General features: G+C 44.7%; 1 protein-coding gene across 1 annotated transcript; it reads left to right on the top strand.

Annotated features, from left to right (window-relative positions):
- The first annotated feature begins 19,217 nt into the window (after positions 1 to 19,217).
- On the top strand, positions 19,218 to 21,254 carry LOC125514454 (uncharacterized). The gene is made up of 2 exons (XM_048679799.2): positions 19,218 to 19,365; positions 20,117 to 21,254. The coding sequence occupies exon 2, from the start codon at positions 20,146 to 20,148 to the stop codon at positions 21,022 to 21,024; it is 879 nt and encodes a 292-aa protein (XP_048535756.1). The 5' UTR covers positions 19,218 to 19,365; positions 20,117 to 20,145; the 3' UTR covers positions 21,025 to 21,254.
- The last annotated feature ends 3,874 nt before the right edge of the window (positions 21,255 to 25,128 follow it).

Here is a 25,128-nt window from a genome sequence, read left to right on the forward strand (position 1 = left end):
TAACGAATTGCCCGACAGTACATACGCAACAAATAAGGTCGTATGCCCTCTAGGATTGGAGGTGGAGAAGATACATGCATGCCCTAATGACTGCATCCTCTACCGCGGTGCATACAAGGATCTGAACGCATGCCCGGTATGCGATGCATTGCAGTATAAGATCAGACGAGATGACCTTGGTGATGTTGACGGCGAGCCCCCTAGGAAGAGGGTTCCTGCGAAGGTGATGTGGTATGCTCCTATAATACCACGGTTGAAACGACTGTTCAGAAATGAAGAGCAAGCCAAGTTGATGCGATGGCACAGTGAGAACCGAAAGAAAGATGGGAAGTTGAGAGCACCCGCTGACGGGTCGCAGTGGAGAAAAATCGAGAGAAAGTACTGGGATGAGTTTGCAAAGGACCCAAGGAATGTATGGTTTGCATTAAGCGCGGAGGGCATTAATCCTTTCGGGGAGCAGAGCAGCAATCACAACACCTGGCCCGTGACTCTATGTATGTATAACCTTCCTCCTTGGATGTGCATGAAGCGGAAGTTCATTATGATGCCAGTTCTCATCCAAGGCCCTAAGCAACCCGGCAACGAAATTGATGTGTACCTAAGGCCATTAGTTGAAGAACTTTTATAGCTATGGAATGGAAACGGTGTACGTACGTGGGATGAGCACAGACAGGAGGAATTTAACCTTAAGGCGTTGCTGTTCGTGACCATCAACGATTCGCCCGCTCTCAGTAACCTTTCAGGACAGACAAACAAAGGATACCACGCATGCACGCACTGTTTAGATGACACTGAAAGTATATACCTGGACAAATGCAGGAAGAATGCGTCCCTGGGCCATCGTCGATTTCTTTCGACCAACCATCAATGTCGAAAGAAAGGCAAGCATTTCAAAGGCGAGGAAGATCACCGGAAGAAGCCCGCCATGCGTACCGGTGATCACGTACTTGCTATGGTCAATGATTTACACTACGTAATCTTTGGAAAGGGTCCCGGTGGACTAGCTGTTCCGAATGACGCTGACACGCACCCATGTGGAAGAAGAAATCTATATTTTGGGACCTACCCTACTGGAAAGAACTAGAGGTCCGCTCCTCAATCGACGTGATGCACGTGACGAAGAACCTTTGCGTGAACCTGCTAGGCTTCTTGGGCGTGTATGGGAAGACAAAAGATACACCTGAGGCACGGGAGGACCTGCAACGGTTGCACGAAAAAGACGGCAAGCCTCCGAAGCAGTATAAAGGTCCTGCCAACTACGCTCTTACGAAAGAAGAGAAAGAAATCTTCTTTGAATGCCTGCTCAGTATGAAGGTCACGACTGGCTTCTCGTCGAATATAAAGGGAATAATAAATATGCCAGAGAAAATGTTTCAGAACCTAAAGTCTCATGACTGCCACGTGATTATGACGCAACTGCTTCCGGTTGCATTGAGGGGGCTTCTACCGGAAAACGTCCGATTAGCCATTGTGAAGCTATGTGCATTCCTTAATGCAATCTCTCAGAAGGTGATCGATCCAGAAATCGTACCAAGGCTAAGGAGTGATGTGGCACAATGTCTTGTCAGTTTCGAGCTGGTGTTCCCACCATCCTTCTTCAATATCATGACGCACGTCCTAGTTCATCTAGTCGACGAGAATGTCATCCTAGGGCCCGTATTTCTACACAATATGTTCCCCTTTGAGAGGTTCATGGGAGTCCTAAAGAAATATGTCCGTAACCGCGCTAGGCCAGAAGGAAGCATCTCCATGGGCCATCAAACAGAGGATGTTATCGGGTTTTGTGTTGACTTCATTCCTGGCCTTAAGAAGATAGGTCTCCCTAAATCGCGGTATGAGGGGAGACTGACTGGAAAAGGCACTCTTGGAAGAGACTCAATAATATGCAGGGACGGATATTCTTGGTCTCAAGCACACTACACAGTTCTACAGAACTCTACCTTGGTGACCCCGTATGTCGATGAACACAAGAACAGTCTGCGCTCCAAACACCCGAAGCAGTGCGACGGCTGGATTACATGTGAACACATCAGGACTTTCAGCAGTTGGTTAGAAACATGTCTCAGAGGTGACAACACTGTTTGTGATGAGTTGTACTTGTTGTCCAGGGGACCATCTTTGACTGTATTGACTTACAAAGGATACGATATAAATGGGAATACATTTTACATGATCGCCCAAGATCAAAAGAGCACCAACCAAAACAGCGGTGTCCGCTTTGATGCAGCAACCGAGAGCGGAAAGGACACATATTATGGTTACCTAGTGGACATATGGGAACTTGACTACGGACCTGATTTTAAGGTCCCTTTGTTTAAGTGCAAATGGGTCAATCTGTTAGGCGGCGGGGTACAGGTAAACCCACAGTACGGAATGACAACAGTGGATCTGAAAAATCTTGGGTACACTGACGAACCGTTCGTCCTAGCCAATGATGTGGCACAGGTTATCTATGTGAAGGACATGTCTACCAAACCGAGAAAAAGATAAGATAAGGAAGCGAATACATCATACGATGAGCCAAAGCGCCACATAGTTCTTTCAGGAAAAAGGGACAACCTGGGAGTGGACGGCAAGACAGACATGTCTAAAGATTATGAAAAGTTTCATGAAATTCCTCCCTTCAATGTCAAGGCTGACCCAAGCATCCTAATAAACAATGAAGATTATCCATGGTTACGGCGCAATAAGCAAATGACACAAGCGAAGAAAAAGTGAAGACTTTCTCCCGCAACTATTATGATGATACCATGCCAACTTTGTAACACACGAACATGCTACCATTGTCCGTTTTGTACATGCACATGCTATGTGGGTGAAATTATGATACCATGCCAACTTTCAACTTTTTCAGAGTTCATTTGAAATGCTTTCATGTCTTATGGTTCGGCCCTCGTAATACCATGACCATTAGTCCCTGGCCCATGCCAACTTTCAACTTTCAACTTTCTAAAACTAATGGCACTAACAGAAAGTTTATAATTTTGCTCCTCGCCCCTGGCCCATCACCATTAGTCCCGGTTTGTGCCACAAACCCGGACTAAAGGGTTGGTCCTCGTTGCGGGCAGAGTTTAGTCCCACCTCGCCAACCGAAGGGGGCTCACACCGGTTTATAAGCCCTTCCCTCTCTGCCTTGTTGAGCTCCTCTCAAAGTGAAAATAGATGCCCTAATAGAGAAAAGATTAACCTAAATTCATAGTGAATTTCTCTGAAATTCATAGAAATTTACTAGGAATTTAGGTTGAATTTTCTCTATAAGCGCATCTATTCTCATTTTTTAGTAAGTTAATCACAAACTTGTGATTCAAACAATTTTCAAAGAATTCAAATTTTAACTATTCAAATTTGAAAACTAATGGCACTAACAGAAAGTTTATAATTTTTCTAAAACTAATGGCACTAATAGAAAGTTTATAATTTTGCTAACCTAAAAGCAAACAGAATTAAAAATTAAAGCAAAAAATAAAAGAAAATAAATAATGCACAAAACAAATCAAAAAAATAGGAAAAAAACTATTTTTATAGTAAAGTTAATCACAAAATAAAATAAATAAAGCAACAAAGAAAACCAAAAAAACTAAAAAAGTGTTTTCAAATTTGAAAACTATTGGCACTAACAGAAAGTTTATAATTTTTCTACAACTAAAAGCAAAAATAATAAAAAAATAAAGAAAAAAATAAAAGAAAATAAATAATGCAGAAAACAAAACAAAAAAACTGGAAAACAAATAGCAATAATAAGTATTTTGTTGTAAGTAGAAACAAAATAAAATAAATAAAGCAACAGAAAGTTTATAATTTTGCTGACCTAAAAGCAAAAAGAATTAAAAAATAAAGCAAAAAACAAAAGAAAATAAATTATACAGGAAACAAAACAAAAAAACTGGAAAAAAATAAAAATAGGAACAATAAGTACTTTGTTGTAAGTAGAAACAAAATAAAATAAATAAAGCAACCAAAAAAACAAAAAAAAGTGTTTTCAAATTTGAAAACTAATGGCACTAACAGAAAGTTTATAATTTTTCTAAAACTAAAAGCAAAAAGAATTAAAAAATAAAGCAAAAAACAAAAGAAAATAAATAATGCGGAAAACAAAACAAAAAAACTAGAAAAAAATTAAATATAGCAACAATAAGTATTTTGCTGTAAGTAGAAACAAAAAAACAAAAAAAGTGCCACCTACTGGGCACCCACGGCCTGAATACGACTAGAAACCCTACCATGGGCCAGGATTCAGGCTCGCGGGAGGCCCAGTAGGCCCACTGGCACACATTGCACGGTTAGGCCCGAAAGCCTGCTTTAGAGAGGAGCTCGAGAGGGAAGGCGCACCGCACCTGATAAACAGGTGCGGCTCCCTCTCAACTAGCGAGGTGGGACTAAACATTTGGGCGTGGGGCAGCACAAGGCCTTTGGTCCCGGTTGGTGGCACCAACCGGGACTAAAGGGGGCATTGGTCACGGTTGGTGCCCTTTAGTCCCGGTTGGTGCCACCAACCGGGACTAAAGGTGGCATTAGTCCCGGTTGGTTTCACGAACCGGGACCAATGCTCTGGCTATATATACAGCACTTGGCAGTTTTCGACCAAATCACCCACTTGTCCCCCGACGCCCCTGCTCCTCCTCGTCGCCGTCGCCGCCCGACGCCCCTGCTCCTCCTCGTCGCCATCGCTACCGACGCCGTCAGGCTGCTCGCCTTCGCTGTCGCTGCCGCCACCGACGCCGTCAGGCTGATCGCCTTCGCCGTCGCCGCCGCCCCCCCCCCCCTGTGAGCACAGCCCCTCCCGTCCCGCGCCCCTGTCCTGCGCGGCCGCCGCGCCGCCGCCCCTGCCCTGCGCGGCTGCCGTGCGCCGCCCCTGCCCTGCGCTGGCGCCGCGCGCCGCCCAGCCACCACTGCACTGTCATGTCGGCGCCCCCCCCGGATCTGTTTTTTCATGTATATATGGTGTTTTTTTCAGATTATATGTATATGTGTGAGTATATGATTGTATGTATATATGTTCTCTGTGCAAAAGATAGATGCTTGTTTTATATATATATATATATATATGCTTGTTTCTTATATATATGTAATGATTTTTTTATAGAATCTGATGTTTTTTTCATAGATGATCCCATATATGATGTATGCACGAATGTGGATGAAATATAATGTTTTTTTATTCATAGAACATGATGTTTTTTTAATTCACAGATTTTTTTTTGTTCATGATCAGGCGGGACGTTGAGGGATAATAGATGTATTTTTTCAGAATTTTCTATCGTGCATAGACGGATTTTAGACCTAGGGTAGAGGGTCGAGGGTTCGAGGGTTCTATAGGGTCAAGGGATCGAGGGTCGAGGGTTCCAGGGTCGTCTAGGGGTCGAGGGTTCCAGGGTCGTCGAGGGTTCGAGGGGTCTAGGGTCGCCGACGGGTCAAGGGTCATCGAACATGAGAGGAAGAAGAGGATAAAAAAAGAAGAGGAATAAAAAAAAAGAGGAGAAGAAAAAATAGAGGAGAAGATCTCCTCTATTCTTTCTTCTCCTCTTTTTTTTCTTCTTCTTCCTCTTTATTTTATCGGGAACGAGGGTCGTCGAGGGTCGCCGAGCGGTAGAGGAGAAACCCTAAATAGAAAGTATCGTCAGTGTGAGATACATGTACCGTCGGTGTCGGACACTACATCCACGTCCCACAAGTGGCGCGGGCTTCGACGCCCACGTCACTTGTGGGACGTGGATGTAGTGTCCGACACCGACGGCCACATGTATCTCACAGGGTCAGGGTCGCCGAGCGGTAGAGGAAACCCTAAGTAGAAAGTATCGTCGGTGTGAGATACATGTGGCCGTCGGTGTCGGACACTACATCCACGTCCCACAAGTGGCGCGGGCTTCGACGCCCACGTCACTTGTGGGACGTGGATGTAGAGTCCGACACCGACGGGCACATGTATCTCACACCCACGATACTTGCTATTTAGGGTTTCCTCTACCGCTCGGTGACCCTCGACGACCCTCATTCCCGATAAAAAAAGAGGAAAAAGAAGAAGAAAAGAGGAGAAGAAAGAATAGAGGAGTTAGAATCCTCTATTCTTTCTTCTCCTCTTTTTTTTCTTCTTCCTCTTCTTTTTTTATCCTTGAAGCGTTGTCGAGGCCACCCCAAACCCTAGAGCAGCAGCGTCGAGGCCACCCCCAAACCCTAGAGAAGCAGCGTCGAGGCCACTAATTAATATTAGTTCTACGTTTGCCACTTATATATCCATCTGTCATGTTTGAATAATAATTGCCATGTTGTCAATATTTGTAGAAACTATGGACACCGCCCGAGACGAAGTACAAGAAGAGTTGTTGGGGGACATAATCGCACGAGGAAGTGATGCCGTCTGCTCGTTCTTTCTCAATGACGCCGATGGTCTAGAAGCAGCTGGCTATGATTATGATGGCTCCGGTGACCCAATGCCGGTGCAAGAAGGAGACCGTGAGGACGGCTCCGGTGACCCAATGCCGGTGCAAGAAGGAGACCGTGATGACGTCTCCGGTGACCGAACCGAGTCCGGCCAGGTATATATATTAGTTAAGCTTCTGCTGACTAGCTAATTGATGCATTCATTGTTTTGGTATGTACACATATTAATTAAGTCTTTGTTCTTTTTTCTAGCCCTCCGGATCGAGCACAACTTCGGTAAAGAGACGAGGCCCGATTGAGCTCGGATGAAAAGTTTGAGATCATAGCAATCGCGCCCGACGGCCAACCGATTGAACCCCTCCGGACAAAGAGCGCATTTGTTGCTCAGTGCGGGGTTTTGGTTAGGGAGAAGATCCCGATCAGCATCCAGCAATGGTTTAAGCCGGCTACAGAAGACCCTGAGGTGTCTTATGTCAATGATATGCAGAAAAATGATCTTTGGACTGAGCTGAAGTCAAATTTCACCCTACCGCCAGAGGATAATCCAGAGAAGCCAGTTAAAGAGCAATTAATCAAGTCTTTTGCTCTTAAGAGGATGGCAGAACTATTCAGGAGGTGGAAGAAAGAGCTGAATAAGTTTGTCGAAAATAATGAGACACCAGAATTCAAGGGCAGATATGAGAAGATCAGAGATCACTGGACCGCATTTGTGGCCCACAAGACATCGGAAAAGAATAAGAAGATGTCGGCGACAAACAAGCAAAATGCTGCGAAGAAGAAGCATCACCATCGCATGGGGTCAGGTGGCTACCTCGTAGCCCAGCCTAAGTGGGCCAAGACTGAGAATGATCTGGTTGATAAAGGGATCGAACCAGAGACAATTAACTGGCTAGACCGTTGCCGGACTTGGTTCTTCGGGGCTGGCGGAACCTTGGACCCTGTAATAGGGAAGTGCATTTGGACGAACGATCAAATGGACATACCAGTCAGGAAGCTTCAGCAGTATATCGAAGCAGCGCAGCAAGGGACGTTCTTTCTAGACAGAGAGAACGACGAGCTCATAATGGCCCTCGGGAATCCTGAGCACCCTGGACGGACACGAGGCATACCAGGCTCCATTCCGTGGAAGGTTGGGTTTCCGGACGCAGGCGGTTACAAATCCTATGAGAGGAGGAAAAAAGTGCAGCAGACCCAAATGCAGGCGCTGCAAGCAAGGGTACAAGCGATAGAGGAATGAGAAGCAAATCGCAGCAAACGTACTGCCGAAGCTTCCCCCGAAGCTACCCCGCCATCTCAGCGGAGAAGCAGCATGGCTTCCACCGAGCTGCTTCAGCCGGAGCATGCCTTGACGGCTCCTGCCAGCTATCTCGTGGATGCTATCACGGAGTCTCAAAATTTCCACCTTATGACGCAATGGATGAATTTGAAGGTCAAGGCGGCTGTTGGCTCTGTTTATCCTACTGAACCCGGCGCAACTTTTCACTGCCGGCCGATTCCAGAAGGATATGCTAGGGTGATGGTGGATGAAATAACGGAGGGATTTGAGGACCTCCAGCTTGACCACCCTACCGGTGAAGGGGAGACTAGGCTGGGGTCTGCTCTGAAGACTCCATGCCTATGGCGGAAGGAGCTCATCAACCTTCCGAACTGGACGCCTCCGCCTACTCCTCCTCCTCCGGCAAGTCAGGGCACTCCGCCTCCTCCACCGCCTCCTCCTCCGGCGAGTCAGGGCACTCCGCCTCCTCCACCGCCTCCTCCTCCGGCGAGTGACGATCAGGGCACTCGACCGGCTCCTTCTCCAGCACGTGGCGGCACTCCGCCTCCTTCTCCGCCTGCGCCGACGTGCCCGACCACCCAGCCTCCTCCTTCTCCGCCTCGTCAGCAAGGGCGGAAGAGACCTGCCGCTGCTCCGGCTGCTCCGGTGCGTCGTAGTCCTTCTCCTCCGCCTCGTAAGCAAGTAAAGAAGACAACCGCTCCGTCTGCTCGGCCGGCGTCTAGCACTACAGCCAGAGGCGGGAGGACATGCAGATTCGGTCCTTCTCTGAAGACTCCAGAGAAGTTACAATACGAGAGGACCCTAGAGGAGAACGCCGAGATCGCGTGAACCGAAGTGGATGACTGGTTTCAAGGGTTGAAAGCAAAGAGACATCCACCTCCGGAGGAGAAGGTAGATCCGGTGAAAGCGAAGCGCACTCTGGCTGCCCTGACAAAACCACCCAAGTCTCCGCCGAAAGGAAACTATGAGCGCATTATTGGAAAGGAATTTTCCGAAGCGGAGCAGTCGGGAAGTACTGTCAGTGATCAAAGGCTGAAAGAACGACGAGCTGGGAAACAAATTGCCCAGCTCGGCGAACAAGCGAAGCAATTGTGCCCCCCGCTCAAGGTGCCTAGCGACAATGTCGCTAATGATCCGAGGATGGTGCCCGGTTATAGCAATCTTGCCGATTACCTGCCCGACGATGTACATTATGAACCCATGGAGGTGCAGATACAAAGATACGAGTACGGTGATGCGAAGATGAAAGATCTCTATCAACGATGATGCGAAGATTGCATGATTGGTACTTGAAAATCTGCAGAGACTCTGGGGGGAGGAGTACTTTGTATGTGAAAGTTAAAAAGGAGCATGACCTCGTTGGAATTGAACTGTTGCTTGTTCCATTTGAGGAGTTCTTTCAGTTTTTCAATCAATTGGCCCTCGATAAAACAACGGTCACCTGCTACTGTCTGTAAGTAGTTCTACTTCTGTCATTAAGTCTCTCTATATAGCTCAGCTCTTTCATTGCATGTGTTTATAATCATCCTCACTATATTATGCAGATTGAAGATCGCCGAATTGAAGAAAAGACAAGTCGGTGATATTGGGTTCATTAACACATATCTCATAGATGCAACTTAGGTTAAATTTCATGCCGCAGATACCGAGGCCAACTTGCTACGATCGTTGGTAATAAATGAAAACAAAGATATAATACTCTTTCCTTACAACTTCAAGTGAGTGTTACTGCCTTGTGCGTATTCGGTTTCCCTTATATATATATATATATATATATATATATTAGTCAAGGTTATAGTAATGTAATTGATGAGTTATGCATGTGTGTGCAGTTACCACTATATTCTCCTAGAGATTAAGCCTGAGCAGGGACTAGTAACTGTCTTAGACTCAAAACGAAAAGATCCCCAGGACTATGCGGACATGACTCAGATGCTCGAGAAGTAAGTTAAATCGATCATTATCCACCATATCAGCAACTTTGTTCATTTCCTGATATATCAAGTAATTGTTCTCTTTGTATGGCAGGGTTTGGAAAAAATTCTCCAAAAAAGCTCCAGGACTCCCGAAGAAGCTGCAATTTAGACACCCGAAAGTAAGTACTATAGTAGCATGTTCCGCGCATCTCCTATTGATTTGGCATTCTTGCTTATCAGTTTGATTGACCTCTATTTCTTGTAAACTGGTTGTGGCAGGAAAAAGGGAATGATTTCTGTGGATACTACGTTTGCGACTCCATCCGCCACACGACCTGTGAGCGGGGCTACACTGACCAACAATATGAAGTACGTAAATAACAACATTCACAATTTTATTTTATTACCATCATTTGTGTTGAGTTTCATTCATTCATATATATATATATATGTATTGACCCCCTTCTTCAAATTAGATGTTTTGGAAGCAGGATGAACTCCTAGCACCAGCTCACATGCGAGCAATTCAAGAGGAATTTGCAGCATTCTTTCTTGACCACGTGATCGCTGAAGACGGAGAATACTATGTGGACCATGAGTCCGTATGATTATATTTGTAAGAGATAATTATTGTATATATGTAGCCAGTAGTGTCGGATAGATATACGAGAACTTGTTGTTCGACCAATCTCTCGGAGAAGGAGAGGTGGTCGATATCCCTTTTCTCTGTATGCATATATGTTCATGACGATCTTCTGTTTCCTTGTTTTCTTACTAGCTAGCTAGCGTGTGTAGTCCTCTCTATACGTATGTATAGTACGTAGCGTCGACCAAGCACAGACATAAGAGAGGACACTTCTCTCTATTAATTATAGCTAGCTAACACAATATATGAAACACCTAAATTAACTCCCCAAAACCCCCAACCCCCCCCCTTCAAAAAAAACAAAAACCCCAGCCACAGAAATGCTGACGCGTGGATGCCTATTGGTCCCGGTTGGTGCCACCAACCGGGACCAAAGGGTCTCCTGCCTGGGCTTCGCGCACAGGCCACGTGGAGGCCCATCAGTCCCGGTTCTGGATTGAACCGGGACTAAAGGGGCAGGGCATTAGTACCGACCCTTTAGTCCCGGTTCAGGAACCGGGACAAAAGGCCCTTACGAACCGGGACAATAGGCCCTTTTTCTACCAGTGCAATGATATTGATTGAGTTTACTTTTCCTATATCATGTCATCTTGCTTAAGGTGTTACTCAGTCTTTCATGAATTTAATACCATATATGCATGCTGGATAGCGGTCGATTTGTGGAGCAATAGTAGTAGATGCATGAATGCAGTAGTCGGTCTACTTGTCACGGACGTGATGCCTATATGTGTGATGATTGCCATGAATAACGTCATAACTACGCGCTTTTCTATCTGCCCAAGAGTAATTTGTCTACCCACCGTATGCTATTGTTTCGAGAGAGAAGCCTCTAGTGAAAACTATGGACCCCAGGTCTACTTTAATCATATTATTAAAATAAAAAATACCTTGTTGCAATTTTATATTTTAATTTACTTTTCTTTTTCTCTATCTATCACTATCAAAATTAATCCATGCAAGTAAGAGTTCAAGGGGATTGACAACCCTCTTGCCCGTGTTGGGTGCAAGTATTTGCTTTTGTGTGTGTAGGTGTTGAAGACGAGAATTTGTGTGGGTCTCCTATTGGTTCGATAACCTTAGTTCTCACTGAGGAAAATACTTATCTCTTCTATACTACTCCACCCTTTCTCTTCGGGGAAAATCCCACTGCAGTTTACAAGTAGCACCCGACGAAGTGACGGCGTGGCCAGCGCAGGCCGGCACCCGTGGAGCAACGAGGTCGGCCCGGTTTGACACCGGCGCAACCCATGAATTGTAGGCATGTCTATGAGATCAAAACACAATACCTTACAAAAAAAAATTCCTCCAAAAAGGATGGACTTGGGTTAGATTTGTTTCCACATAGAAAATCAATTCAAAAATTGATGCACTACTCGGGTATTGTTCAGAGTTTACACCGTCGAATCGAGCTAAAATTTTGAGGGCTTGTTTATATAAGAATTTCACTGCAGATGAATGGTTAGATCTTCTTAAAGATGTTTGAGACGATGGCCAGACTCATCGCCCCGAACTCGTGTGGATCCCCATCCAGATCCGACAGGGCTCTAGTATATCGGTAGTTGCAAGAGATTCCTTCATCCGAACGCGTTGAAATTTTACGTTGTCATTGTAGACTCAGTTCCACACAATTTTATTGAAGCAATTGTTAAAGCATCGCTTGAGGAGGCGGGGACAACGAAAACAAATCTGTTGCCAGAAAAATATGCACAGACGCGCGAGGGCAATGTTGATGTTTAGCGCCCGAGCTCCTGATGTCTACTACGTAAATTTTCTTCTTGTAGACCCTACTGGGCCTCCAAACGCAGAGTTTTATAGAACAGCAGCAAATTTCCATCAAGTGAATGACCTAAGGTTTATCAATCCATGGGAGGTTTAGGATGAAGATGGTCTCTCTTAAACAACCCTGCAATCAAGTACAAGAAATCTCTTGTGTCCCCAACATACCCAATACAATGGTAAATTGTATAGGTTCACTTGTTCGGCGAAGATATGGTGATACAAGTATAGTATGGATAGTAGATGTAGGTTTGTGTAATCTGAAATAATAATAAAAAGAAGGTAGCAAGTGATAAAAGTGAGCACAAATGGTATTGCAATGCTTGAAAACAAGGCATAGGGTTCATACTTTCACTAGTGTAATATCTTAACAGTGCTAACATAATTGAATCATATAACAATCCCTCAACATGTGACAAAGAATCACTCCAAAGTTCTTATCAATAGCAGAGAACATAAGATGAAGTTGTTGTAGGTAGTGAACCCCCTCAAAGTTATCTTTCTGATCAATCTATTAAGCCATCCTTATATATAAGTGTCACAAATAACCCTAGAGTTCGTACTACAATAACACCATATGATACGCATCAATCAACTCTAATGTCAGCTAGATACTCCAATGTAACCACAAGTATCCATGAGTTAATTATTCGACATGCATCAAACAATTTCAGATTCATAATATTCAATCCAACACAAACAACTTCAAAGAGTATCCCAAAGTTTCTATCGAAGAAAGTAGTATGAAAACATGTATCAACCTTTGTGCCTAGATTACTCCAATGTCACCACGGGAATCCACAAGTTGATTACCAAAACATATATTAAGTGACTCAATAGACTATCCCATTGTCACCATGGGTATCCACATGAAAGACATACATCAAGTGATCTCAAATCCAAAATATTCAATCCCATAATGAAACCTCAAATGGAAAGACTCAATTCATCACAACAAGATAGAGAGGGAAGAACACCCTAGGATCCAACTATCTTAACAAAGCTCATGGTACATCAGGATCATGCCAAATCAAGAACCCAAGAGAGAGAGAGAGAGAGAGATCGAACACATAGCTACTGGTACATACCCTCAGCCTCGAGGGTGAACTACTCCTTCCTTGTCATGGAGACTGCCAGGATGATGAAGATGGCCTTCGGTGACGATTTCCCCCTCCTACAGGGCGCCAAGAAAGGCCTCCAGATAAGATCGCTTTGGAACAGAGGCTTGCGGCGGCGGCGTGGAAGTTCTAGGTTTCTTTCTAGAGGTTTCCCTATTTATAAGAATTTTTGGCGTCGGTTTCACATCAAGGGGAGTGCCAAGGGACCCACGAGCTTAGTGGACGCTCCCTCCCCCCCCCCCCCCCGAGGGCATGTGGGGTGAGCTCATGACTCCCTCATGGGTCTTCTGGTCCTTCCTTGAAGCTTCGGGAAATAAGGTTTAGTGGAAATTGGACTTCGTTTAGTGGCAATTGGACTTCGTTTGGTATGAATTTTCCACGAAACAAAAAATAGCCAAAAAAAATAGGAATTCACACTAAGCACTAGCTCAATAGGTTTGTCCATCAAAATCATATAAAGTGCACCAAAACCATGTAGAACTTAGGTAAATAAGGCAGGAAGACTTCATAAATTATAGATACGTTGGAGACATGTCCGCTCCATGGATGAATTTCTCCATGATCTCGGTTGAGATCAAACTTGACATTGATGAAGACACCCGTCCAATCTTGATGATCCGGCATGGGGTGTAGTCCTCTACCTAGATGAGGTGAAGGCAACAAAGATGCCGACGTCGAATACAAAGATTCATTCTGGTACATAGATCATGCTGGAACCGATCTGAATTCCCATCATACCGTAGCGACTACGCGACTGGACCTCTATGGGCCACCAATATTGGAGTCAAATCCAGCAGATCTTGGGTAGGGGGGTCCCGAGCTGGTAATCTTGGCACGAAGGTAACCGAGGCAGAAGAGTTACCCAGGTTCGGGCCCTCTCGAGGGATAATACCGTGATTGTATTTACTTTGAGGGGGTACAGAGTACATGTGATCTACCATGTGATCTACCATGAGATCTATTGACTAGCCTAGCCCCGGTTTATATAAGAGCACCAGAGGACTAGGATAACAAGAGTCCTAGTCGGCTACGTCAGTGGAGAGAAGTCCTTGTCTTGTATGCCTTGTCTTGTGGAATCTCCCATGTATGCGTCATGGCCCATCCGAAGTGGCCCAGGACAAAATTGACAAATGGGTCCTCGGCTCAGCCCACCTGCCCGGGAGTCGACATGGTAAGTACCCCTGGTCCAGCACATCATCCTTTCATGGGCTACTTTGCGTCCTACTTGATGGCCCTCTTGTCCCCACACCGGGTTCGGATGCGGGTAATGTTTGCCTAGACGTTACTCATCTCAATATCATTCGCCCAAACCCGTACCCGCATGTTGGGTTTCAAATTGTTCCCATAGCCATATCCGGTCGGGTGCGGGTAATACTCACGGGTAAAAATACCCATCTCGGCCAACTTACCCAATTCACACTTCACCATGTATTTTTTAGCATTTCTGCATATATACAGAATATTTCAGGATGTATACTTTAAAATTTAAACACATATATACCACATTTTACCACTTGAGCACATATATATCACGATTTGTTGTGTGATAAAGGGTATTAATTTTCAAAAGTGGATAGTAATAAGCATGAACTAAATGACACCAAACAATGTACAATTACATTAATGGATGAGTAGCCTATAAGTGAACTTCTTAGAGAAACATTCACATATGTTTTTTCTTCTTTTTCCAATTACAAGACAAACAAGATGGGCACAATTTTCTCTAATTTTCTTTTATTGAAGTTACTTCTGCAACCCCTACATTGAAATGATCAAATGAAGGAGATTATATAATAAGATCAACAAAATCAGAGACAAAATGATAAGTTCACAAAACAAGATCAACATATTTCAACAAGATCATGCACATGAGTAAAAGGAGAGGATTTTGGGTTGGACTAGCGGTTGCATCCCCTTACGCGGGTACGCGGGTCTAAGTATTGCCTTCATGTAATCATACTCGGCTTACCCAATGGGTACAATTTTCCCCATTTATAAATCCATGGGTATCTATTTTCCCAAACCCTTACCCTAATCGGGGTTTTACCCGCCGGTTTTGCGGGTTGCGTGTGCCCATTGCCATGCTGATAGGTCCCACCCAAGGCCACCGTCATCCTTGATCCTCGGCCTGGATCTCATGCCTACCCGATGCACGTGTCTCCACCACCTCCAGCACCATATTATTCTCCGTCGTGGGAGTACATTGCAATGCTCCAAGTGGCTCATAGTAGCAACTCAAAGCTTCCCCAACTAGATCCACGCATTTGAGTAGTACTTTGATAGCGGCGCCTCTTCACATGTGACGGGAAACCCTGGTAACCTTACCTTGTCAAATTCTTCTTTAAAATCTTCATCCTTCTACTATTATTGTTGGCAATGGGAATCATCTATCCAGTACTCTACCAGTTCTACCGTACTTCCCCCTCATAATTTTTGTCTACGCAATTTCATAGTCTCTCCAATCATTATTCGGAACATTATTTTAGTTAGGAAATTTACAAAATACAATTCTTGTTTAATTGAGTTTTACCCATTAGGCTTTCTTGTGAAGGGTCTTCGCACTCGGAGAGTCATCCTGATGTCCACCAGCTCTGGCAGTCTCTACTCCTTGCACGACGATAACATGCGATGTGCACGGTTCTCACTACCATGACTTCGGATTTGTGGCATCGACTACTTGGTCACCCATGCACCCAATCTCTTTCTTAGCTAGAGATTTTCTTTCATCATGCAATAAAGCTCCACATACTCCATATAAACCCTATCAATTAGGACGCCAACACCCGGCCTCCCTTTCTCGTTCTCGTTTAGCAAATCTTATGAACCATTTGATTTAATTCACTATGACTTGTGGACCTCTCCGGTTGTAAGCTTTTCTAGTTTTCAGTACTATCTTATTATTCTTGATGACTATAGTCATTTTTCTTGGTCATTTCCTTTACGCCAAAAATCTGGTACGTCCACCACCCTACTGAGTTTCTTATCTTTTTTTTCACACACAATACAATGTTACTATATGGAGCGTGCAGTGTGACAATGGTGGTGAGTTTATCAACTCTTCACTCCGTACATTTTTCCCTACCAACGGTGTCTCTTATCTCTTCTCTTGCACCACACCTCGCCCAAAAATGGCAAAGTAGAACTTATGATCCGTACCACCAATGATGTCATTCACACATTACTTCTACACGCAAACCTCCCTCCGGTATTTTGGGTAGAGGCCCTCCACACCGCCACCTACCTCTTAACACTATCATTCTCGTGGCATCATCGGTGCTACGCCATACTACCTACTCCACGACACTCCTCCCTCGTATGACCACCTTCGGGTATTTGGTTTCCTATGTTTTCCCAACTTGCATTCCACCACCGCCAACAAATTATCACCTCGTTCCACTACATGCGTTTTTCTTGGCTACCCTCTCGAACATAAGGGCTATAGGAGTTTTTACTCCCGTGATGGGTGATCGTCTCTCGACACGTTATCTTTGATGAATCAGTGTTTCCCTATATCCCACCCACACCATCACCCACACACCTTCCCCTCACACCGGATCAACTAAGTCCTATCCCACCTACCACGATCCTCTCGGATCCCACCGTCGTCCCAATTAGGTATGGGCCCTACTCTGGTTCCCCAGCTATGTTCGGACCAATCAGCTCCCATCCACCATCCGCCCAACTACTGAATTTGTCCACATGTCGCTCCATCTGTGGATAGACCGCCCAAGAGACCAGCCCGTCCTCGATCCACACGCTTGCCTCCCCTGTCCCAGATCTGTTGGGATATTCCTCCGTTTCCACACCCCAATTGCATGCCTCCAGTTCGTGCTTCGTTTACGTGCCTGGCCACACTGATCCGTTGGCAGAACCTCCCCCAATCTTCCTCGATTTTTCCGCCCCGCCCTCTACTCCTTCGCCATGTTTGCCTCGCCAAGCAATTCCATAGAGTCACCTAGAAACTCCCACAAGATGTCCACCCGTGCCAAACAAGGACATTTTATGCCCCGATTAATCCTTGTCGCTGACTCCTCGTCACCCACATCTCATATCCCTTCTACCTACCGGTCTGCTCTCAAAGATCCCCATTGGCGACAAACAATGAAAGAAGAATTTGATGCTTTAATTAAAATGTTGACTTGATCTTTGGTTCCTAGGCCTGCTAGTGTGAATGCCTTCACTAGGAATTAAGTGGATTTGTTTTTGCCACAAATTCAACACAGATGGATCCATGGCGCGGTACACAATGAGATGGCTCGCTCGCGTGTTTACACAACAAGAGGGAGTGGATTATGACGAGACCTTCAGTCTGGTGGTCAAGCCTGCAACCATTCATGTCGTTTTCAGCATCGGCATGTTCAATTCTTGGTCCAACCATCAACACGGCATTAAAAATGCATTCCTTCATGGTGACTTACATGAGACAGTCTATTGTGCTCAACCTTCTGGCTTCATCGAGAACATGGTACATGGCTGCATATGCCGACGAAAACAATTTCATTGGGGTCTCTTTGGTTCATAGGAATAGGAAAGTTATGGAAAATGTCAAATCATGTAGAAAAAGTGATGTCATTTGGTTCGCATGATAGGATTTGAAGTTAAAAAAAATGGCAAATCATATAGAAAAAGATACTTCATTTGGTTAGTAGGCTAGGATATTTTTTTCGAGTTACATCCAAGCTAATGATTTTTCTTCCTTTGAAATGTGAAGAGCTTCCATATAAGAATAAGAATCCACTCCTACAAACAAAAAGGCTCTAAAGATTCCTTTTTAGGAATCTTATCTCATGAAATTCTTATACAAAGGCTCACATTTTTTCGGATTTATTTTAGGTCTTTCGGCGATGTGCGCTAATGGAGGAGCTATTTCCGTCGACTACAAAAACGTGTGTGACGATTTCGTCAATTTTAAAATGATGTGCGGGCTTAGTCTCCGTAGATACTTATAGATGTAGGTAGGGCGTGCGTGCATGCGTATATATGGTAAATGTATATGCGTATGTATGAGTATTTACGGCTGTACTGTGATTTATTTTTTACTTTTTGGATGGTAAAAATTTAGTTATAAAAAATGTCAGGATGAAATTGCTTTGTGCCATACTTGTGACACTGATCGTTTGAAAAAAAAAACATTCGGTGCCTTGCGTATCGATGCCTAGGAAGTGCCGTTCTGAATCTCCAGGAAGTTGCTGCCAGCAGAATCCCAAGCCGTTTCTTGTTGAAGCCACGCACACACGATGGCTAAGAAGGATCAAGCGTGTGCGTGTGGGTGTGAGTGTGCGACAAATGATGCCGCCTTGGCTAATCTTATCTGGATCATGTCTCGACGAGGAGAGAAGTGCAGGACTCCACTCCGGTCCAGATCCCCCCGCCTCAGTCCTCCTTATCCACAAGAGAAGGGCGTACGATGGAAACAATGTGCGGCACACTGTTGTTCGATTGCTGCTAGCTACCTACTTGCAGTTATATATAACAAGTGTTGTCTGTTGCGTTGGGGTGCTTCATGATAAAAAAAATGATGATATGGGCACTTTGGCGGCATCAACTCAATCATCTCTACGATGACTACTCCCCCGTTTTATAATGTACTCCCTCCGTTTCCAAATATAAGTTTTTTTAGTGATTTCAACAAATGACTACATACAAAGCAAAATGAGTGAATTTACACTCTATAATATGTTTACATGCATTGTATGTTGTAGCCATTTGAAATGTCTAAAAAACTTATATTTAAAAATAGAGGGAGTAGTGCGTATATATTTTTTAAGAAGTTAATTTCATAAAATTTCATTAAATTTATGGATAAATTTATTTACTCTTAATAAAACGTAAAATATAAAATTTACAATGTAGTACATATAGGTTTTTTAAGAAGTTAAACTTTATAAAATTTGATCAAGTTTACGAAGAAACTATTTGTATCTACTATACTAAAAATATAATTTATAAAATCATATTTTTTTCCGCAAGCTTGATTAAAATTTATGAGATTTGACTTTAAAAAAATCTATATGCAATACATTATGAAACGTACTAGAAAGTATAACGATTCGACTAGCGGCAGCGGTAGGTACGGCGTGGGGGCCACCACCCACGGTCTAGAAGATTGGTTAGATCCGATAAACATATTGAGTTGATATAAGTGGCAGGCTCTATCACTCTATCCTCTTCCCCCCTTTGCCGGCCGTCCCCCCTATCCTCTCTGAGCCGAGTCCGATCTGCTGCTCTGCTCCTCCTGAAAGCAGGCCAAACAAGGTAAACAGCGGCGATGCATCCCTTCCTCTTCCTGCATGTCGATCGCTTTCTTCTCCACCTGTACGGCTTGTTTTTCCTCCCCTTTGTTGGCTGTGATATGAAGATATGATCCGGCGGCTTTTCCTCGTCTTATCCATCCCCCATGGTGTTCTTCATCAAGTAGATCTTCTTGTCAAACTGGTGCCACGAACTGCGTCTTTCAAAGCCAGGGTTTATATTAGTTTTTTCTTTGTTCGTTATTTATCCTCTGTTAGGAAATACAGTACTACTAGGGAGCACTTTGACAGACTCTGTTCCATTACAAGCTGGTCTAGAACTATAGTTATAGGCTTACAGCTGCCAGGATCATGAGCATAAACTTTGCTTCAGATGATTGGTATTTGTACAATTGTACTCTCTAGTGACTGATTTTCTTTGGAGACAGTAGAAGCTTTCATCCAACTCACCAGTAACTGATACAGAGCTTTTTCACTACAATTATGGAAGTGTGAATATGCCTTTTCAAAGAAGATATTATGAGAGTGTTAGTGCCTTTCCAGGAAACATATTATGAGAGTGTTAACATCTTTCTCAGCATGTCGATTTAAGTTTTGTTTAGCTGTTGCACGTGTTTAATATCTGATTGACTTCCGTTACTCGTTCATGTTTAAAGATTGCTCAGTAGCCATATCACTGGGTACAAGGCACTCATGTTGCTGCCAGAGGGTTACTGAACACAGCACTTTCTTTGTCTTTGGATATGTCTTAACAGGCTCATCACTGAAAGAGGACTTCAAGTACATGGCCTTTAAGACTCTGCAAGCTCCACCCAGTTTAGCAAGGCCAGACAGTTGCAGTTTCAGTCCCTCCAACTCCAAGTCTTATTGTTATCAGCCAAAACCTCACTCAAGACCGCAAGCAAGAATTGCCACGAAGAATCGCCTTCAGAGTTCAGTCCTGAAATGCAGAGCCAATCCGCGTGGCCACATCGACGAGGTTGTCCAGCCCCATCAGGATCATCAGACTACTGAGATCCCCATAGTCCTGCACCAATCAGTCGTTTTCCCCGGCCAGACGCTGCAGATGCAGACGGTTGAGTTCAGATATCGCATCATGATGCAGACACTACTACTCCAGGAAGGCCGCAGCTTTGGTATCATCTACTCCAGCAGGAAAGATAGTAGGATGGCTGATGTTGGATGCATGGTCCATATCGTTCAGTGCGATAAGCTCGTCAATGACCGCTTCTTCCTGACGTGCGTCGGCGGTGATCGGTTCCGTGTCCTGGAGGTCGTCAGAACAAAGCCCTATGTCATCGCAAGAGTCCAGGTACTAAAAGACAGAGACTCGCCTGATTCAAGTAACCTGGGGTGCCTGATGCAGCAGGTGGAAGGGCACTTGAAGGACCTGACAATGCTTTCAGACAAGCTCAGCTGGAAACTAATGGGAGACCAGGCTAGGCAGCTCAGCAGGATGCATTCTCCGGAGTCTTTCTCCTTAGTCGTTGCTCGGTTGTTTGTCGAAGATCGTTCAGAGCAGCAATGGTTGCTCGGATTAGATGATACAGCACAGCGGTTGGTGAGAGAAGAAATGTATCTTCAACAGAGGAGCAAGTACCTGGCAGCCGTAGCAGCGATTAGGGACGCATTTGGGCAACTGTCCTGCAATAAGAAGCAGTAGCAGACCTGGTGCATTGCAGCTGCCATTCTGGTAATAGGAGTATGTTCGTGCTAGTGTGCTACATTCTAGTTTAATACTTACTTTGCTTCTGTCGTAATGTGTATGTATATATTTTATATCCTTGAATGTTTGTCTTTGTGGTGAAACTTCACAAATTTCTCGATGTACTCAGTTAATCACTCATGTATAAATACACCATTTCTAGTTTTTCAGAGATAATGATTAGTATATATACACCTACTGATCGAGAACGCATCAAACAAAACATCTGCACGCTTTTGTGTTCCTCTTTTTTTTTGACGGACAATGGCAGGTGCTCTGCCTTTTCATTTAGTAGGGGAAAAAACTGTACAGCTAGGCTGGAAAAACAGCCGGAGGGAGAGAAAGAAAAGGGCTAGGTCACTGTGAAGCAGCCTGGCCCAGAAAGAAAACACCTAAAACTCCCAAGCCCCAATAAAGAGGCTGATCTCATCTCTAATCATCACATGAACCCCAGGCACTGTTGCCATCTTGTGTTGGAAAACACGCCCTATTTCGCTCGTTCCATATATTCCAAGCAATATATACCGCCACCGTAGGTGCATGGAGGTTGTCGCACTTGATCTTGCATCTTGTTGTAGCCGTCTACCAGGACTGAATGGAAGTGGCACGGCAGCAGCAGTGGTCTCAAATTGCAAAGACGCAAAGGATTGCCATATTTCCTTGGCAAAAGGGCAGCCGAGCAAGAGGTGATGCGCAGACTCCGGAAGCTGATCACAGGTGCTGCAACTATCATTGTGAGGCCATCCTCGATTGGCAAGGCGGTCAGCAGTCCACAACCTGTTTTGGAGCAAGGTCCAAATAGAAGAATCTGATCTTTGGCTCAGCTTTAAGTTTCCATACCAATCCAAGCTGCGGCATTGCAATTCTAGTGATGAACTGAATGTTGTATGCCAACATAGCTGTAGCATCCATTCGAGGAGCGAATCCAAGTGATTTCATCCTCCCAATCATTGAGGAGGACCTGCTGCATGGCCGTTCAAAGGTTCAGCAGGGAGTCAAGCGTCTCAACATCGGTGATCCTGTTCAACCCAACCATCCAATGGTTATCTTGAAGATCATCTCGGACAGATAGTTGTTTCCTACGAGACAACTTGTACAGTTCAGGCACAAGATCCATGGGAGCCATCTGTCAGTTCAGAACCGTGCTTTTCTTCCATTTTCCGAGCTGAATGCTACTGCAGGCGGCAAAAAGCTGATGATCAGGATCATCACATGGGGTTGCAGTGCCCTTAAAAGGCCTGTCAATGTTGCCCCACTCGTAGCAAGGCCAATGCAGGCGAAGGGCCCTTCTGTAAGCTGCAAGCTCTTTGATGCCAAGGCCCCCAACAGATTTGGGGGCACAAATACGCTTCCAGTTCAGCAGGCATTTCCCACCATAGGTCTTATCATTGTTAAACATTGTTGTCACGTTACCATGTTGGTCACTGATGATAACGAAAGGGTGTGTCTAGGGCACATCTAGATGTGCTCTAGTTATTGCACATCTAAGTGAGTGAATCATGCATAAAGAGGAAAAGGAAAAAGAAAGGAAAATATCCACACGAATCTCAACGTAAGATCAATGACATAGGACTTAGATGTGCAATACTTATGGCACATCTAGATGTGCTTTAGCAAAACTGATAACGAAATGCATGCCTTCGGTAGGGAGTTAGCCTTAGAGTAGAGAGATAGGATTCTTCTCAAATCAACTGTTGTAGTCTTTATCTCTCTGTAATCTATTTCTTCTCTCTCAAGTTGTACTCCCGCAACAACCTTCTGTAATGCAATCAGGGTTTAGACCCTGCCCTTCTAAACACGCAGGCGCTGCCTCGAACAAGGCACGACGCTTCATAGAAAGCTTACATGGTATACAGAGCCTCCTCTTCCCATCTCATCTAGCCACCACGCCTTCCGCCTCCGCTCTTGCCATGTCGTCCTCCTTCGGTACTTCCTCTGCCGGCCTAAGTGGTCAGGTCACCGAGAAGCTTACTTGCACCAACTATGTGCTGTGGCGTACCCAGGTGACGCCGCAACTGAGAGGTGCTGGGATCTTCGGCTATGTCGATGGAACCACGCCGGAGCCCGCCAAGGTCCTGGTCACCACATACACGGACAGGTAAGAACACGCCGCCCCAAGGTCTTGGATATCTGTTGAATAGCCTCTCCAACGTAGTCCTCGTGCTGGTCACATCCATCACCACGCCGCACGAGCTCTGGACTGCACTGTCGAGCATGTTCTCGTCGCAGTCCCGATCACGGATCAACAACATCCGGATCGCCCTCTCCACTGCGTAGAAGCGAACTCAGACGGTGGCGGCCTACTTTGCTCACATGCCGCAGATGAGAAGGTGGCTGCCGCAGCAGATGGCTCCTATGGCATCGACACAAACTGGTATGTGGACAGTGGCGCCACTAACCACATCATAGTCGAGCTGGAGAAGGTGACCATGTGCGAGAAGTACCGTGGCCAGGATCAAATCCACACTACCGCAAAGGGTGAAGGTATGAGGATTTGTCACGTTGGTCATTCAATTACTAAAACCCCCACTCGCAAAATTCATCTTAGGAAAATCTTGCATGTTCCTAGTGCCTCAAAAAGCCTTCTCTCCGTTCATCGTATTGCTCTTGATAATCATGTTTTTCTTGAATTTCACCCCTTCTTCTTTTTGATCAAGGATCAGGCACGAAGAGAATCATGTTTTGAGGTAGATGTTTTCGAGGGATTTACCCGTTGATTCCGGATATTAGAAGGTTCAATAAACAAGCATATGGTGTCACCAAACATTCATCAACCCGGTGGCGCGATCGATTAGGACATGCTTCTTTTTCATTAGTGGAATGAGTGCTTAGGAAAAATAAGTTCGTGTATGTTGGTGAGCGTAGTAGTGAAATAATTTGTGATTCAAGTCAACGTGCTAAGAGTCTTTAGTTACCTTATCCTATATCTACCAGAGTTTCTACCAAACCATTGCAACTCATATTTTCTGATGTTTGGGGTCCTGCCCCCACCTCTGTTCGTAGACATTCATATTACGTTAGTTTCATTGATGGCTATAGCAAATATATGTGGATCTATCTTCTCAAGAAACGATATGATGTTTTCTAAGTTTTTCACAATTTTCAAGTTCTCGTTGAATGCAAGTTTGATTCCAAAATCATTGCCCTTCAATCAGATTGGGGTGGCGAATACCGCAACTTGAATTCCTTTTTTCAACAAATAGGAACATCACACCATGTTTCATGTCCTCATGCTCATCGGCAAAACGGATCTACTGAATGCAAACACATACATGTTGTATAAGTTGGCCTAGCCCTTCTTGCAGGCGCATCTATGCCTCTAAAATTCTGGGATGAACCTTTTCTTGTTGCAGTTCATATGATTAACATGCTCCCTAGTCATGTCATTAATAATGAAACTCCGGTAGAAAGACTTTTTCATACCAAACCAGATTACACATCTCTTTGTGTGTTTGGATGTGCTTCTTGGCCGAATCTTAGACACTACAACAAACGTAAACTTATCTTTTGTTCCACCCAATGTGTTTGTTCTTGGCTATAGCCCTCAACACAAAGGTGTCAAATGTGTAGATGTAACCACTGGCCACATCTATATTTCTCGAGACATTGTGTTTGATGAAACAAATTTCTCTTTTGCCCATCTTCATCCCAATGCCGGAGGCTTACAATCAAAAGGAAATCCTTCTTTTGCCATCTCATCTGACCAGTATTGATCATTGGGGACATGATAATTGTAATGCTCCACCGTTGGCTAACCCTCGTACTAATGCTGAATCTAAGGTTTGTGATGAAACAGAAGAAAAAAAACAGCGATGAAAATAATGTAGAAATCGCCCAAAGCAGACCTTATTTCATGTGTCCAGGGCTAGGAGATAGCTCGGACATGATCCAAGGCGAATCTGCCTCGGGATTGGCGCCTGGCCCAACTAACTGCTCACCTGGATGGTCTGTGGTGCCATACACTCCAGGGTTAGGGCCACGCCAGGCGCCCCGTGATAGCGACAGCAACAACGCCCAGGCGCGCCAATCTCCGCCTTGCCCTGCTCCACACCAATCAAACGG

The sequence above is a fragment of the Triticum urartu genome, chromosome 6A, assembly GCF_056163025.1.
Source record: "Triticum urartu cultivar PI428250 chromosome 6A, HENAU_Tu73, whole genome shotgun sequence".
Classification (NCBI taxonomy): domain Eukaryota; kingdom Viridiplantae; phylum Streptophyta; class Magnoliopsida; order Poales; family Poaceae; genus Triticum; species Triticum urartu.

Coding starts and splice junctions, on each gene's coding strand:
- LOC125514454 (XM_048679799.2), top strand. CDS start 20,146: ATGGCCTTTAAGACTCTGCAAGCTCCACCCAGTTTAGCAAGGCCAGAC.